General features: G+C 39.3%; 1 protein-coding gene across 1 annotated transcript in view; it reads right to left on the reverse strand.

The window, feature by feature from the left end:
* GMDS (GDP-mannose 4,6-dehydratase) overlaps nt 1-18,921 on the reverse strand; it is a 506,617-nt gene that overhangs the window by 289,506 nt on the left and 198,190 nt on the right. Inside the window, exon 8 of the mRNA XM_018556927.1 lies at nt 14,876-15,003. Within this exon, the coding sequence (XP_018412429.1) occupies nt 14,876-15,003 (128 nt within the window). The remainder of the gene's footprint in view (nt 1-14,875; nt 15,004-18,921) is intronic.

Genomic DNA, 18,921 nt, shown 5'->3' on the forward strand with positions numbered 1-18,921 from the left:
AAAAAAAAAAAGAAAAAAGAAGTCTGCAGATAGCAAAGAAGCTGTTGCTTCATGTGCGATCTGCCATTTCAGGGGGGTGCCCTCTCCCAGCCCCCCCTAACCCCCCATATACACATATACACACACACACCGTATTTTGCGCTTCGTAAGGCACACCTGACCATAGGACTCAGGTTCTGTGACTGCTGCAGTTAGTGACAGCTGAGACAGGTGGCGCTGTGATTACAGCGCCACGGTCTCAGTGATCACACAGAGCAGACGAAGAACGGACGTTCGTCTGCTCTATGTGCTCTATGGTGAGCTCCTATGCCGTGGTCACGGGTTCCCCAGAGGAGCGGGGGACCCCGAAAACCACGGCAGGGGGGCCCCGGACACTAACGCCACTGCTGCTCGATTTGATACAAGTGATCTAAATGAGCGGCGGCCCCACGCTGTACATTTAGCTCTGCTTGTCCGAAGCAGGGCTGAATGTACAAAAAAACTACTCACCCGGTGCCCGAAACTGCATGCCCTGGGCAATAGGGATTTGCTCAATAAGACGCACAGACATTTTTGCCCCCCTTATGGGGGGGAAAAAGTGCGTCTTATGGAGCGAAAAATACAGTATATATCCTACCTACTAGATTGTAAGCCCTCAAGAGCAGGGCCCTCCTAACCCTATTGTACTGAAATTGTATAACTTACTGTCTTCTGTCCATTTTGTAAAGCGCTGCACAAACTGTTTGTGTTATATAAATCCTGTATGATGATAAAAATAATCATAATCTTTAGATTCTTTTCAGTGAGGTGTGGTATGCATCCCAATCTGTCCTCCCAGTGCCTTTGCTGCTTTCCAAGATCCGATCTTTATAATGTGGTTGACTGGGGTCGTAGAAATGTTGGCATGACCATCTGCCGAATAAACTGTTTCGCATCATGCTTGATTTACTTGTTCAAAGGTCTAGGAGGAGGAGACTGGCTGAAAACATGCTAAAGTGTGATCCTGCCACCAAAGCACCTTTACTATTCAGTCTAAGTTGCAGCACCATTGCTTTGATTTGAACACACCCAATAGAAAATACTGGAAAATCATCTTGTCAAAAATTGTGACGCTTCTGGAAAAGTACAACAAATTGCCCAGGTGTAAACCGTGGCTAAATGCTCCTGAATGGCAGTCCAAACAAGCCCCAAATCCAGTTACTATGTGATGCACAAGCATCCAGTAAACAAAAACATCCTTTACCTCTCCTCGCTAAACCAAATCCTCCACACGTTCCCCTTTCCAGACTCTGCAGCTCACAGGCACAGCCTACATAAGAGTGGCATCTCTGTTCTGAAACCAGGAGCAGAGAAGCATCATTGCATTCGGTGGACTTTACTGGGAGGGTCAACAGTTGTCAGGACAAAGAAAACTATGTGCAGATGAACTTAAGCACAGCAGCACATTGTCATAGGAGGCCATAGATCTTTCAAAACCCTTACCAAGAGGATATTTTATAGAACAGTGACCATTAAATAGCAGCAACAGCCTATTCTACATGATCATCCTGATACCTTGGTCCATATACACATCCTATTAAACTGACCAGACATTTTCACAAGACAGCAGGCAAAATTTTACAGTTGCTAAGTTATCACTAGACTATTTGTAGAAGAATATGGTAGGCCATTTTGTATTTATGCAAGTGAACACAGCCTCTTATTGTAAACCTATTTTGTTACACTGTGTATTAGTGGCAATTATGACTTTGATGAAGGGTAAGCATCTGTGGGGTAAATGGAGCAACAAAACCTGCCACCGTCTACCTACCTACTACCCTGGAACACCTACATGCATTTGACAGAAAGTAAAGTATTGAGCTGCAGGAAATATTTTCATGTTCGCAACAAACTGATGACCACATCCTTAGGCAGAATTCTTGCTAACAGAGAAGTTCAAAGTAACAATCACATGACTGAAGATCTAAGACAGCTTCTTCAAGGTAAAAAAAGTATAGATTTTTTTTGTTACAACCATTTTTTTCCATTAGGGATCAGCAACATTTTAAACATCAAATGTCAATTTACAGACATTAGACAATCAACATGCCAGTAAACAATAGTGTAGACCTAAGATCTACACCTTCAGATCTCAGATCACCAGTCAGCCCCAGTTCCTACAATTTCAGACCTTAGATCAGCCCCAATTTATGCACCTTCAGACCTTGGATCAGCCCCAGTTCATGTTCAATCCCAAGATCAGCCCCAATGCCTGCACCATCAGAAACTCAAAAGGTTTTACATTAATATCTGCAGCTGCTAGCATTTCCGCTAGGAGGAGGTAGAGGGTAGGAGGGTGTGCTTTTTCATGTAACGTCCGCAGGTGGGCCTACGCTGGTAGTGGGAGGAGGGCCAGCACTTGAATGTCAGTGACTTTAGACAGGCCTCTCCAAAATTTCCTGAAGGTGGGTGGGCAGAGGGCGCTAAGAGGCAGGCCAGGCTTTGTAACGAACAGCCTAGTGAGCTACAGACCATGGCAGTAGTTTCCCGTATTTGTAGGGAGCAATGACCCACTGCAGAAACCTCCAGGTGGCCAGGAATTTTTGTATGATCTGAATATCCTAACTTTAGAAATCAGATTCCTCCACACAGATATAGTTGAATAGTTAGGTGTCTAGTTCCACTGTATTGCTTTTTCCAGAATTTCCACAGTAAAGAAAGAGCCCTGATAAAAACAAATGTCAGCTGGTGTAACAGAACATTACACACAATAATTATTAAAGTGTATGCAAACTAGGGGTGTAACAATTATTTTTATATTAGTTGGCTGATTATTGATTAATCTGGTAAAATTATTTTACCTGGGTTAGGCGTGGAAGGGTATAGGAATTGGGGTTTACGTACAGAGGAGGGGTATAGGGGTTGGTGGATAAGGACAGAGGAGATGTATAGGAGTTGGGGGGATAGGTATGGAGGAAGGGTATAGGAATAGGGGGATAGGTACGATGGGGGGGTATAGGAGTTGGGGGGATAGGTGTGTAGAAGCCCCCATAATACAGCATCATGCAGACAGAGGCGTGTATTGCGGTCTGTCTGCCTCCACCAGCAGATGTTTAAATACAAGCGTTCCGGCGTCTGTAGAGATATGATAGCAATACAGGTATAAAAAAAAAAAGTTTAAAAAAAAAAATCGCCTTCAAAAAATGTTACATATCACTGCGAATGTCGGTTTGAGGGCAATAATTCTAGGGCCATCAATCACTGTTAACACTAAACTGATTAGCAGTAAAACCTTTTAAAGCATCGCCTAGGACCAATTTTTGGTGCAATAGTTTTTTCCGATTTTGCAGGCACACACAATTTTAAGTTGTGGCATGTTTGGTGTCCATTTACCCAACGTGACCACATTTTATATTTTACCACAAAATTGGGGTGATAATAAATGTGTCATAACAAATCATAGGGAACGTTTTTCCCCCCAAAATTCTGTACTTTTTTTGTTACGTAGTAAAGAAATTCAAACCCCAGTGGTGAGTAAATACCACCAAATGAAAGCTCCATGTGTCCACACAAAATGGTATAAAATAAATTTTAGTACAGTGTTGCATGATTGAATAAATGTCAAAGTACCGGAGTGCTGAATACTGAAGAATGGCCTGGGCAGGAAGGGTGTTTAACACCCCGGTCAGCAAGTGGTCAAACATAGTACACCAACTGCAATGCCAGGACACCAGCTAGATAGTAAAGAGCACGAGACAGGTCTATGAAGTTTTAGAAGTCTATATTAGTTTATAAAAACTAAACTTACACAACAACACTGTTGCATACAATTAGGATGATCTACTCCAATTTAAAATTGCTTAGGATCTTTAGGCTTCTTAAGGATTCCAATTTCACACAGGGCTGTGAATATATGGTAAATTACATTTTTAAGCCAGCCCTCCCCACAGTGACCGCAGTATTCCCAACACCACTAAAATATTAAAAGTGTTCTCCACAAGTCTCTCTCTACCACTGGGAAGACAGGTTTGTTGGTCTCTTGTGTGAGGTAAAACCTACAAATACAATGTGTTAAGACACTACATGAGCTCTACACCACCCAAGAACTGTGTATGAATTACAATAACCAACTCCTGCTGTTAGGTCAAACACCAGCCATGTCAATTTGCAAGTAGTGAACCTTGAAGGTCAAGGGACGCGGTTTAGTTCATCACAAGCTTTACCACTGTGTATTATCACTAATACATATCACCTTTACTTAACTGCCTTGGAAGTGATCACAACAAGACATTTTCAACAACCTAACATAGACCTTACATACCAAAACTGAATGATCACTCCATGATTAAAAGTATAGTATATGTGCTGTATTTCATGTTCTCTGCATAATAAAAGGTACCAACTAGTATGTTTTTTTTTCTTTCAGAAGGGGGGAGAGGAGGGAGGGTTGTAGCCCATCAAAAACTGCTACTACATTTCTGCAGGTAAATACATGAAAAATAACATAAATGGACAGTAAAACATACGGTTAGTACTTTTAACTTCTGTTTAAAGGCTGCAAATTTAGTTTTGAGAAAGAAGCAGTAAGTCATCTTTTCACTACTGCTTCAATGGTGCACAAGTGTTCATATTGTTTAGTGACTGACTATCTCAATGGCCTTTAACCTGTTTCACCTGCAAGTCAATTAAACCAGTTGTGAGTGTTTAAAGTGCTCTTGAGCTAGACCTCAACCTAGGCCATCACAAAGTGCTAGCGCATGTCACAGGCCAGGCAAGGTGACATTGTTCTAACAATAAGATGAACTCCATAATATGTAATACACTAATCAATGCACACTATAGTAATCCAATGGCTAACTGAAACTCAAACCCCTGTACTAGAGGCTGAGAAGGTCTTCCATTCTAAAAGCTATGTAAATTTGTCGCACTGCCTTCTTCATTATGTGCTTCGTCTCTTATTACCACTACTTGAGCTTTACATCTAGATTTATATTGTACATATGAGACATTAAGTACTACTTACGCATTAAAAGTGTTCATGAATTTTCTTTATAAATAAATAGTGGTATGGCTGCTGAGCTTTATGAGCTGCCACAGTAGGATAAAATGTATTGTCCAACAAAGATCTCTTCTACAGAGAAGGTGTCTAATTTAAAAAAGAATAAAGATAATTACTGAACAGGTCAGACTAATTTATGCTCCAGTGTTATGGAATCTGGAAGCTATAAACATGAAAGAATTACAGCATGATCTAATTTTTCCAATCAGCCCTGTTAATTTTAAAAACCACTGATGTTACAAGGGTGGGCCTTACAATCACGCAGATCTACTTAGTGAAACACAGGAAACATACCATATGGTGCTATTTTCTTATGCAAGCTAACTTTGTGTGGAACTTTAAACCAGCATGTAACCTGTCCGAGCAACATTGTTACCCTATTAGTTAACAGGTGGCATAAAAAACATGCATAAACCATGGGCCTCTAACATACATAACCATGGATTTATCTCAATCAAACACCTTAAGATCTAATCAATGCTGCGCACATCATTTCTGTGTAGTTTAAAATTACAAATTATTATAGAAAAAGCAACTGCAGTGGTTGGAACTGGATTTGTTATAATCCAAAAAATGAATCTCTGCTCCTTTCCTTTAGGCAGATTGTTCTATTGCGGTAGAAACCCCTATTCAGCACCTCTATTGTAAAATAAGGACAATGTAAACAGCCCGATTAAGACAAAAGATACAAAAGATCAGATAATTTGTTGCCCCTGTAAAAAAGTTAATCATAGGAAACGATAACCTCTTTCAGTCATTAGAAGCTTTTCTTACCACGTTACAAATACTTTCCAATAGGTTGAGAGATTTGTTTGATCTTGCATGGACTCTTTGTACATCCAATACACGGTTTCTCAACCGGGGATCCACCGCTAGCCAACGTTGCAGTGGATTTACATTATATGTACCAAGCAGTGGCTTCACTATTTCCTCTGCTGCTATGCCAATTCACTGAGTACTGCTGGAAAGACTGACATTAGAATGGTACTCCTGATGCCACTGAGCAGTGAGGTATGAATCAGAGTCCTGGAGACAGATGTGCAGTCACACAAAGTTAGCAGCATGGGATAAAAAATGCGACTCCTGTATACCTGGTAAGTGCCATTAACAGAAGATCTTTAATGTAGAAGAAAACTTTAGAATCCAGCAAAGAGGAACTTGACCCATATCTTCAAAATAACAACCAAGGCACCTTTAGAAATGTTCAGTAATGACAATGTACAAACAGATACTTAGATAATTGCCGGCTTTTTATTTCTTGCTGCATACCTCAGTCTTCTGACAGTGGCCATTTTAACTAAGAGCGGGTTTTTAGATCTCCCTTTACTTCCTGGAACTCTGGCACATGTGACTAGGACATCTGCCCATGCACATCTGAGGGGAGAAAAATGCCTTTCCCCGAGATCTCATAAGATTACAGATGATATTTCCCAGCAATGCTCTGCTAATGTAACCTTCCCAGGATGCAGCGCTTGGGCACGATTACATTATTTGTGCCTAAATGGACCAGGAAGTCAATAAAACAAATTGTAAATAAAATAAAAATATGTTTATTTAGCTAAGGAATGCAAAATGATTTTGTATTAGCATGCAGAGCTGTATGCCGATTTGATTTTTAGTCAAAGGGGGGTAAGGTCCACTTTAAAGAACAAAGTCAGCGGGTTTACTATAAAACTTTGCAATGCAATGCAGAATACCACCAGCTATAGAGGACTACAAAACCCAGCAATAGTACATTATACAGCGCAATGCAGAGTACCACCAGCTATAATGCACTATTGCTGGGATTTGTTGTATTCCTCTATAGCTGGTGGTATTCTGCATTCATTGCTGTATAATTTTACACTTTCCATTTCACTATATTGCACACCACACTTTTTTACTTCCAAGCTTGCTCCTGTGATGGACTACAATCTCAATACTTATGGTGAATAATATTAAATTTACCAAATATATTGGGCAGCCCTTCAGACGCGCCAGGGATCGTAATTGAGTCGCTCTATATTTATAACCCACCACAGGTATAAGCAGTTCTTGCAAAGTGCAGTCACCTTGCAGTGACAGACGTACTCTTATTCGAACCATATGCTTAAGATTAAAAAAAATCACTTTAAGAATCCTAAAAGCTTATAACATGTATGAACTGCAGGCACCCAAATGTGGCATACTTGCATCAGCTTTAAGCGAATGCCAGTGTGGTCTGACTGACAAAATTGTCATAATTTCTGATTTGATTTAGTTAGCCTCCTTCACATGTTAAATAGCCAGTGAGGCAGCCCATTATAGTTTTGGACCAATGGGAATGTATGGGTCAAGGCTAAGCAGCAAGCTCCGACACTACTCAAATTAGACCAGCCTGGCATATAGGCCGAGTAGCTGATACTGAAAGCTGTCGCAGGTATGTGCAGGCACCTTCAAACCTGATGCCAAGTTCTGCTTCTCGTCAGTCAACGGTTAAATATCAGCGCCTCTACTAGCAATGAGGTTCTCGAACTGTAATATTAACTTATAGAACCAGAAGGGAACAGGGAATTACCCTGCAAAAAAATGGGAGACCCCTAAAATCCTCCTGGGCCTAGGATCCAGGCTACCCAGGCACAAAGAAACTGATCTGATTGACACCGGATAGACAAATGCTTTACATTTTGTGGACATGGTTGTTTGTGTATTTAAAAAGCACAATAGTGGCCCAGTATGACATGAAGTTTGTATTTTCATGATACTGTTCTAATTTCACAGTACAATAATACCAAGTCTTTGAAGCAGAACATATTTTTTCTCTATGATACAAATCACTTATAGGGGATGAGAGATCTATTTACTATTGAGCTTATTACTACAGTGATTATGTGAGTGTAATATTTCACTGGGTGATTAACTAGGTTACGACTCCTATAGCTAGGAGAAGTGAGCTCTTGAACAGCTGCTGATTGTTTATTTTCACAGCTTAAAGATGCAATGAAAACATGAGCAGCAATGAAAGACATCATCAAAATGAGTCAACGTTATGAGCGGTCCTCTCCAGAGGGAATTCCTAAAGTTCATCCTTCTGGAAATTGAATGGCATTTTTATGTGCCCATCATGCAAAGTCTCACCTAAACTGTGCAGATTCCAGAACTTTAATGTAACAGAATGTACCCTCACATGGCTTCCAATACCATCTCTATGCGGATGACACTCAAATTTATCTTTCCACTCCACAACTCTCCCCCTCAGTGTCCTTGCGTGTCACTAATCTACTAAATGACATATCAGTCTGGATGTCACAACATTTCTTAAAACTCAACCTTTCAAAAACTGAGCTCATGATATTTCCTCCACCCCGTCATCTTCCCCCAACATTTCAGTAGTGATTGATAACACAACTATCCAACCCTCCCCTCATGCCAAGGTCCTAGGTGTCATCCTTGACTCGGACCTCACCTTTCTTCCCCACATCCAATCGCTATCCAAATCCTGCCGCCTTCACCTTCGTAACATCTCAAAAATACGCCCCTTCCTCACCAATGACACCGCAAAACTACTCATACACTCCCTTGTTATCTCTCGTCTTGACTATTGTAACTCCCTCCTCATTGGCCTTCCACTACACAGGATATCCCCCCTTCAGTCTATCATGAATGCAGCTGCCAGACTCATTCACCTTACCAACCGCTCAGTGCCTGCAACCCCCCTCTGCCAATCCCTGCACTGGCTTCCACTCGCCCAGAGGATAAAATTCAAAATATTAACAGTCACCTATAAAGCCATCCACAACTCCGCCCCCGGATATATCTCAGACCTTGTCTCAAAGTATCACCCTAACCGTCCCCTCCGCTCATCCATTGACCTCCTGCTTTCCAGCTCTCTTGTCCACTCCTCCCATACTCGCCTCCAGGACTTCTCTAGAGTCTCTCCCATCCTCTGGAACTCCTTACCCCAACCTGTCCGTCTATCTCCCACCTTGACTGCCTTTAGGCGTTCCCTAAAGACTCATCTCTTCAGGGAAGCCTATCCCACCTCAACCTCAACCTAACCACTGAACCTTCACATTCTCACATAATTCATTCCCACAGCTACCTCATGTATCATTTCCCCTCCTCTTTTAGATTGTAAGCCCTCAGGGGCAGGGCCCTCCTTACCATCTTGTCTTGAATTGTAGTGTAACTGTAATGTCTTCCTTATATTGTAAAGCGCTGCGCAAACTGTTGGCGCTATATAAATCCTGTATAATAATAATAACAATAATAACAACAGAAGTGGAGCGCTGATACGAGATGCTTCAATACCTACGACAAGAATGCTAAAGTGCACCTACACTTTCTTAATTTAATTATTTTTTCTCCATTTCCTAACCGGTGTAGTTTAGTACTGGGGAACTTAAAGGCACCCATATATCCCAGACATCAGTTCCTTATACCACCACAAGTTTAGCTTTACAAATAGGACAGGACATTTTTTTTTTTTTTTTAAATTGGCTAAGTCACTTTTCCCTCTAGGTATGGGGAGCATGTGATTCTTTTCACTTCATGCCATGTGACAGCACTGGTGCTTGGCCACTTAGGCACCCAGGACTGCCACATGGTGGCAGAAGAAAGTCCTTATCCATCTGCTAGCTCTTTAAGTTTTGAGCAAACAGAGCTTCGGCTTGTTGCTTTAGGCAAGCCCAATGCAGTAGCAGGGAGGCAAAAGGAAGGTAAATATATGTTTAGCTGAGGAGGGCAGGAGTAATGTATGTAAAGCAGTCACTAAAATCTCATGTAAACTAGAATGTACTAATGTAATTTTAAATGTCCTTTTCAATATTTTTATTCTTTACAAGACCTGGTGACACAGACATTCAGGGTGCGACTTGACATTTACTAATAGAAAGTGCATTGCAATGTGCATTAAACACGCGATAATGCATCAGGGGAAAAAAACAAGGTGTAAAACTACATTTAAAGCTGGGTTCTATGGCTTCTAATTAGGGTCAGTGGGGAATCTTATGCTTTTTTCAGATTTGCACATTTCTTAAAATGCTACTATCAAGGAGATGAATCCACTCCAAGTGGTGGATGCAATGAAGACAGGTTGATCCTCCCATATATTATTTGTAACTGGTATGATCCAGAAAATATACAATTTTAAAAGTTGGCAATTATATACAAGTTGCTTTTAACTTAGGCCTGGTTCACACTGGGTGATCTGGCATTCCTGCAATATGAGCCTACGGATTCCTGTGGCAGGAATGCCAAGAGTCCCTGTTCAGTTTTGACCAATGTACCTGTTCAAGTTAATAATTGGGTGACAGTGGCTGCAGCTGTAAGCAAAGTCCACATGTAAATCGTATATGATTACATGTGGTTTGGAATAGATCACGGTCACCGACAGGTGTGGACTGCCACAGAGTGCTGCTTAAAGATGCGGCTATCTCTTGGTCATTAACTTAAATGGGTACAGCAGCTGGATCTAAATGGGACACCTGAGATTCCTGCCACAGGAATCCCAATTCGCCCAGTTTGATTAGGGCCTAAGAGTGGCTTAAAAACTGGGTGCAAAGGGCTTGAATGCAGCATGTTTTTGACATCAGTCCGTCAGTCAGGAGCTATGGGATAATTCGGAATTCAAAGCAGTTGAATCGGACCTGCATTTTACATGCTTAGTGGCTTTTGTATTTAAAAATATATTAAATATAATGGGGGGGAAAAGTAAATTCTATAGTGAACAAAATTCCATCAACACAATGACCCTTTGAATTATAATTTATTTTCCTTTTTCTATGGTCCTATGGCATGGATTACAGAAATCCCATACCCAGGGCCATAACCCATTAGAGGGAGACACACGTAAGCATCAATAGATTACAAGAACAATGTTTTTTGGTAGAAACATCCGGAAATCTAGATTATTTTCAGTACCATCTATTGCATCATCAGTTTCTAAATTAGAGAGATGAGATTATTGCTTCTATTGTCATACATAAAAAAAAAAAAAAAAATGTTTTTGTTCAAGAGACAGCTGCATGGCACAAGCTATGAACATCCATACAAAGGTCTAAGCATCAGTGCAGCTAGGGCTCCTTCACATTTTATAGATCAAATACCAAATGCCACTTTCTTAAATCTCAAATTCAAACCAGCAAAATATTTCAGAAACGAAGCCAACATTTTTTTTATACCTAAACAGTTTTTTTTTCTATTCCTTATTGATATCTGCAACATTGACAGCAGTAACAACCAAAAGAATACATGAACCAAAAGACACTTGACTTCACAAATTCAAAACAGAGCTCTGAAAAAAAAACGTCATCTTGTAGTTCAATAAGTTTATGGTTGAACATATTCACAAAGCTCTTTCCACCCCCAACAGGTGTTCGACTCATATATTCCACTAATCAAGCTGAAACATTCATACAACTCTTCGCTAGGTGGGACTGACACTTCAGCAGTCCAGCCTGTTTGGAATTTTATGAATGCGGTCTACTCTCCTTCTACTCGCAAACAACTCAATCTATCAAGATGCCTTTCTCTTTGCACTATCATTGGAGATCTCTGAATGTCCTCCATGGCTGTGATAAGGTAATCAGTTCCACAGATCAACCATGTCAATCACCACATATATCACAATCAAGTGATGTCAGATTCTCAGCATGGGAGAACTGTGGGCAGATTACCAGACACTATATCAACAGCGAAAAGAGATGCTGTATGTAATCATTCCTTTGTGCTGCAGACAGATGACAATGTAAAGCAAAATTCTGTGTACTTGTGTCTGAGAGCATCAGTTAAAGATACAATTATAATGATCAATATACATTGTTTAAATTCTAATGCTGGATTGCACACAGCATTTCAAGCATAAGCATAAATAAATTGCACAAATTTAAAGTGGAACTCTGGGCAGTTCTAAAAGTAAATCCCTGTCCTTTACCCCAGGATGATGGATATACTGCTTGTTATTCTAGGAGATGATTAACAGTATAGTTTACCTTACTCCACAGCCCCATGGCAGCCAGCAGCCCACTTATTTCAAATGCCGGAATGTGGGCGGGCACTCCAATGTCATCCCGTAAAATTTAGGAGCATTGTTGTCGAGAGGGGTGTTGAAAAGATTGGTCAGATAGTGGCATGAAGAGCGGTTTCAGGGCAGCGGACTACACAGCCAAAACTGGTAGAGAGGAAGACTGAGGGACTGTTCAGTAAGGTAAGTAATACTCCAAAATCATCCCCTAGTAAAGCAAGCAGTATATTCTTCATCTGCTGGGGGTGCAAATTATTTTTTAGAAACTGCCAGGAATCAGGCTTTAAAAATGTTATGTTTGCACGGCATTCCCAACACTAGATAGAGCTGATGAGTATAGAAATTTCCTATGCTCCTTGGGTTCATCTAGTGGCAGAAATGGCATATGCTGGGTGGAAGAGTTATACATGGCCCACTCTGACTTTAGTTTAACTTATTAATTTATCTTTCTTGTACTACTTTTATTAGATAAACCGATGTGTATATTCTCAGTCTAGTGGCTATCTGTATTACAATACAATCTCTCAGCATCAATGATCAGCTGATGGCAAGAAAATCTCACAAGTTTTCTATTCAGTCCCACCAGACTGGTAGACTTGCACATAGAGGAACAGCAAGAAAACTAAATAAAGAGCTTGCATGTATATTGAGCAATGTGGCTGTTCTAGGTTTATGTTCTAGGTTTATAACAGAAACCAGGCTTTATAGCATAAAGGCATTGATAAGATTCACTTTAGAATAACCACCCTATAAAATTATTTGCGCACTTTGTTAGATTATTTTATCATTTAGTATTATATTGAATGCTGGTGGGATGAATCATGTTTTGCCCTTTTTAGAACTTCAGTGCTAAGATGTACCAATACCCACTGGACTCGCTTATGGCATCTGCTGTAAGAACTTCATGGAGGTGCAGTGGGTCCTGGGCTCAATGCTCACCACTTGCCCATTTTCAAGGTTTGTTTTTTACTCTGACTGACTAAGCGAGTTTCTGTAATGTACTTCCTTTTCACAATCCAAAATGTACTGTTTTACACCCAAAAATTATTTTTAGCTGTATGACTGCTGTAAATATTAAACTATACCCTTTTCGGGGACAGTGACTGAGGCAAATTGATCTACTAGGTGCTGCAGATTTTTTTTCAGCACTTTATGACCTAATGTAAGTAAATTGATAAATAAAAAGGAACAGAGAGGCCCTCTTATAATAGCAATCTCATAACAGCTAACAGATCTCAACACAGATCTAATGAGTCAGTCGACCTGTCAGCTGAAAACTGAAATCAGATTCAGGTGAATTATCTCTTAAACACCACTGCGGCTATCCTTGCGACAGGGCAGATGTGCTTAATCACTAACCCTCAACCTGTTGCAAGTCGCTATTCCGGTATTAGTTTCCAACTTTGCTGTGCTTGTAATTTTTATACTTGTATCCAGTATTCAGGTTAAACTTCACACAGATGTAGGAGGGGTGCTTGCAGTTTCCTTCCTAGTTATATGTAAGTCAGTGGGTTGCTTTCCTCCTATTAAACATTTTTAAGGCACCGAAAGCAAACCAAGGACTCACTGATTTAGATCACATATTTCCTTTTATGTGTAAAACAGAAAATAGAATAAAACTGCCCTCTGCAGAAGATAACTAAAACTGTTGCTATCTATACACATGTACAGTGCTATCTATACACATGTAATACCAAAAGTAACACAGAATGAGATCAAACATCTTTGCCACTACAATAATCGCTGTGAATGCTGTAATAAGAATGAAAAGAGCAGGAATATAAGGTATCTTAGCAATTTAGAGAACAGGGATTCTTAACTAAGGGTATCCATACCTCTTGGAAGAGATTGGATCACTAAATTTTAAAAACAGAAAGCATTAAAAAGAAGAAGAATCACTGGATTATTTAACCTGAAATTATAGCAGAAAAAAAATCTATGTATCAGATGGCATGCAAACAACATTGTCAGTAACTGGACCTCGATTCCATATATTTTTTTTTCAATAAAACAAAAATATTTTAGAAAAATAAAAATCTGGGTTGTGTTTTTGGTTTTTGCGATTTGCTCTTTTTATGTAAAAATGATTAATTCTCTAATTTTATTTTAACTGTACTGTTCCTTGCTATGTAAATTAAAACCAAGTTATTCACTTTTTTGAAGTTATTTGTGTGCTTAACAGGATGTTATGATGATTTTGACAGTTGCCAGGGTATGGGGGACTTATTGGGCAATCTGTTGGGGGTCTGACATTGTGAAAAGATAAGAACACTTGACAATGGTTTTTGGAAGTTGTGCTATTTAATTCTATATTGGAATAAAGAAAAGTAGCCCATCCTCACAATTACTGGTAAAATATGCCTTTAAAATGTTTCTATTTAAAATTAAATAAGCAGTGTATAAGAAACATTATTTGTTACTATAAGGGTAAGGAGAAGTATAATACAGTAAAGGATATTTGGATAATACGGACATTTTGTTCATTATAGGCACTGCCATTTATTAATGCATGCATCTGAATGACAAATTACTGTCAGTTTGGTCAATAGGGGATCTTAAAAGGAAAGTTGCTAAAAACACTATTGGTGTACAGTTAATCTTCCCATAAGAAACCAGAAGAAAAATGTAAACTTTCATTTTCCTCAGTATTAAAAGATTTATTTTATGTTCAGGTCATGCCTGGGGTAAACCACTATACTGTGAACTGTCCACACAAACCGAGAACACAACGGGGTTAGCTGTCCTCTACTGGGAAAAAAAAAAAAATCAGAAGCGACCCCCTGTGGGTCAGACAGTTTTATTTTGCAATGGTGCATTAAAAATTTCAGCCACACAAAATCACTTTTATTATGAAGGGATTCTGGCCAGTAGCCTACCTCAACATAGTCCTTGGCATGACCCCAATCTCTCTTGGCATCCAGATTTCCAAGGCTGAAACACTCCATCTGTCCGAGGTGAATCTTAGCTACTGAACGGCTAATTTTTCGGGTTACAAAATTTGCCCCTGGAATAGAGATAAAAGATATTGTTAGAATTGTCCTGCCAAAGACTTAATGTCTGGCAGATTACCATTGGTTCTCCACCTCACAGAAATCTCTTTTATTCCTCAATTCTCATCTCTGATCCCTTCCTCCCCTTCTAAAAACCATGGCATCGTTCATCATTTGAGTAAGCTAAGAAGCTTCAATTGCCAGAGTTGCAAGCTCCACTTTCACATCTTTTCTCTCTAAAACTTCTTAAGCATTCCTAATTCGCTGCTTCAATATTCAATCTAGGCAGAAAGCCAAGAAAAATCAATTGGAATGTCAGTTTATAAACATAAAATGCAAAAGGTTATACAAAGGGAAACACTAGTATGGAAGACAGACATCTGAGACCACCCTAGCTTTAGAAATAAGAACAAGTAGGAATACACTTTTGCTTGTTAATAAAGCAGCTGGCAATGTCTTATAAAATAATGCATTCTTTTTTCAAAGCAGATGAATAATGGAATACTTCAGAGGGCCGAGTGTTTCTGTTCTGCACTTCATTGACTTGTTAAGGACAAACAACTGCCAGAAGTAAAGTACAGTGCAGCTATTGGGATAATTTTTTCACAATAATGTGGATGCTAATGTTAACTGTATTAACCCTATTTCAAGCAGATAAATTATATTGTTTTAGATAACCAGTTTATCCAGCAAGGAAAAGGATTTAAAAGACTACAGATTTATTATAACTATACATGTGCATTATCTATACAGTATACGTAAATGCAATATTTAGATACATGCTTAAATACATTGACAGCATTTGGCTTATTATAACACCTATACATGTCGTTGCACACCAATAAACGGGAATAGCAATGAAGACTATATATCCTATGGCAATCCTGCCTTACAGATTTGCCCTGCAGAAGCAGTCTGCCTTAGTTCAGGATCAAACAAAGCCATGACACTGACAAAGGGAGATGCCTTCCAAGTAATGCATCTAATGCACTGTTAGCTGCAAATCCAGTCAGTCTGTGCAAGATTGTCATTCATTTAATTTTAGAACAGGAAAAGCTAAGGATTATAGAAAACTACTTAAAATATGTGCTTCAAAAATATTTAACACTTATATAATTCTCTTTAGCGCTGTGACTTATATAATTCTCTTTAGCGCTGTGATATTAAAGAAACTCCAAAACTCCAGTAATATCTATTTAGATCTAAACTAATATGTATATTGCTGAAATATATAAAATATTGCTTAACCCCTTCATGACTGAGGCCCTTTTTTCATTTTTTGCACCCATGTTATATTCCACATTTTAGGCCTGAAAATGATAATGGCACGACAAGCACGTTCCGAGTTTGGTGAACGCGTGTCAAAGTGCACAGTTTTTCACACATTTGGTGTGTGTTTATGGAACCCGATGGTGCAAATGGGGGCTAAAAAAGTATTAGGCTAATGCCTGCATCTCCATGTATAGTGGACATAAAGCTATATAATTAATATGCTCAATGCATAGTGGACATAAAGCTATAAAACCACATTCTGAAACAATTCATCCCCACACAGATACCTCATGTATTACTGGCCCCGCCCTTTTAGATTGTAAGCCCTCACGGGCAGGGTCCTCCTTACCATGTCGTCTTGCATTGCAATTGTAATGTCTTCCTTATATTGTAAAGCGCTGCACAAACTGTTGGCGCTATATAAATCCTGTATAATAGTAAAGCTAGATAATTCCTACATAATCACCTAGCATGCTGGCTGAGAGGTTAGCACTGCTTCACAATAATGGGTGTTCTGCCCATGTCTGCATTGCTTTCCTTCGGGTTCTCTGGCTTCCTCCCACAATCCAAAACCATACTAGTAGGTAAATGCCTTCTATCCATTATCCCTACTGGAAGACTATAAGACAATAGACAATTTATAGAAACCCCAGATTTTCAGATATAACAATGACGCATGTCATACAAACTCTCGTCCTCTGCTTCAAGCTAAATCACCAACACATACACACTGCATCTACATAATATTTTCAATTAACAGAAATAATAAAGCATATTAATGTGCAAATTCATTGTTATATTGTGCTTGGCAGACTAGGCATAATGAACTGCTTTTCTGTGTTTAAATGAATATTCAGAGGACACAGAGGACAGGAAGACTCTGCCAGGCAAAATATGCCAGAAAGTGAAGCAAACAGATGTGCTACTGAATAGCTATGCAGAATGAAAGTGCCAAAGATATATCATTGCATAGACAAGCGCTGTTTAAAACAAACTCAAATAGTGCTAATAGTATTATATATCAAAGAATCATTCCCACTTTCGTAATGCAAACAAAAAGCACAATTTTATTGCTTAGAAGGATTTAAAGGAAATTAAACTTTTGCTCATAAAACCTATTTACAATACCCATGTGCCTACACAATCTACCTGTGTATTTTCCCCCTTGGCATATGGCAGAACATCTACATTTTATTCTGCACAATACATAAAACATACATTTTCAGTGATTAACCTGCAGACAAATGTGAATGTTCTGTAAAAAGCAGAGAGGCAGTGCCACTTTACTAGTGCCCCTAACTAATCAGAGTATTTTTACATCACAGGCAAGTCAAAAGACACAGTCTAAACTGTTTTTATAGGTAATTGTATTTACACTAAAGATTTCCATACCTACAAGTAAGCTCAAAACCATATGATAGTTGTTTTTTTTTATTGTTGAGGATGTGTTTTTGCTTGTTTAGGTATGTATTTTAAAGCTGCAGAAGTACCCAAAATGAAGTTTAAAAATCAGATCTTTGTGGGAGTGTCATGCTATTATAAATATATAATAAAGAATGTATAATAAAGCAAATATAAACCGGTAAGGATACACTGTTGGAGAAAATGACATTATGTTTTGTTTATCAGTGTCTACAAAGAAGTGTTGCTTTTGGAAACCAGACACTTCTTTCATTTTCCATCCAAAACTAGGAGCGTAATGAAAAATTGACACTTATACATGACACTTTAACACTTATACTTATGACCTCTCAGCCTAGGCCAAGTCACTTGACTGGAGCACTTATACATAAACATACAATAGTTCCAAAATGACATGACTCTTGCACAACAATAAATGACAAATCTCTCTGTAAATGACAGTAAGACAACATTGAGAAAGGAGAACCAGAGTACTAGAACCTATAAAAATGCTAAACAAGATTAATACTAGAGAAATTGCTGCAGTAGCTTTTAAGAGAAACATGTGTGGGTACATGTGTAACCATAGCAGAGAAGCTTTTCTCTACAGAAGGATGGCACATCGTTGTTCCGGCAGTTATGTTAAAACCTGGTGCTTGTCCAGCTTCTGGCTGTGTTCAGAAATGGTTATAGAGGTTACTTCAGAATGTGATTTGATGTGAAGGGGGGCCTCTGATATGACAGGGGGATCCATTTTTTGGTTTTGATTAGGGCCCAGTCTTAAAAGCCAATCCTAGCCCCTATCTTGCATAAGGGTTTGGTATGAATTTTTGGAGGGGCCACACATTAAAATTTTTACGATTACATGTTTTTACCGTCTAAAATGTAAACAAACTTAAATATGAAAAACGACTTGTGGTCCCCCTCCATAGCAAACTCTGATACAAGATATGGGTCTAATATGAATGGGGGACCGCAAGCAAAAAAAAACAAAAAAAAAATTAATTCACCCCTTCACAATAAGAGTCCTCTTAATATCAGAGCCCCCCTTCCATATCAGATAACCACCACCCTCCCACATCCGAGCTCCCCTCTAACACCAGCAGCTTTCCTCTCATCAGAGGTATGACTGAAGATGTCGAGACACCCCTGGGCAAGCCAGAAGGCACACCAGGGTGCCACAGCACCCTGGTTGAGAAAGGCTGTTGTAGACTGTGGTGCTTCAAGATTTTGCATACTTTTAAAGGGTGTTACAACTG

Source organism: Nanorana parkeri, unplaced genomic scaffold, assembly GCF_000935625.1.
Source record: "Nanorana parkeri isolate BGI_ZX_2015 unplaced genomic scaffold, ASM93562v1 scaffold258, whole genome shotgun sequence".
In the NCBI taxonomy this organism is placed as follows: domain Eukaryota; kingdom Metazoa; phylum Chordata; class Amphibia; order Anura; family Dicroglossidae; genus Nanorana; species Nanorana parkeri.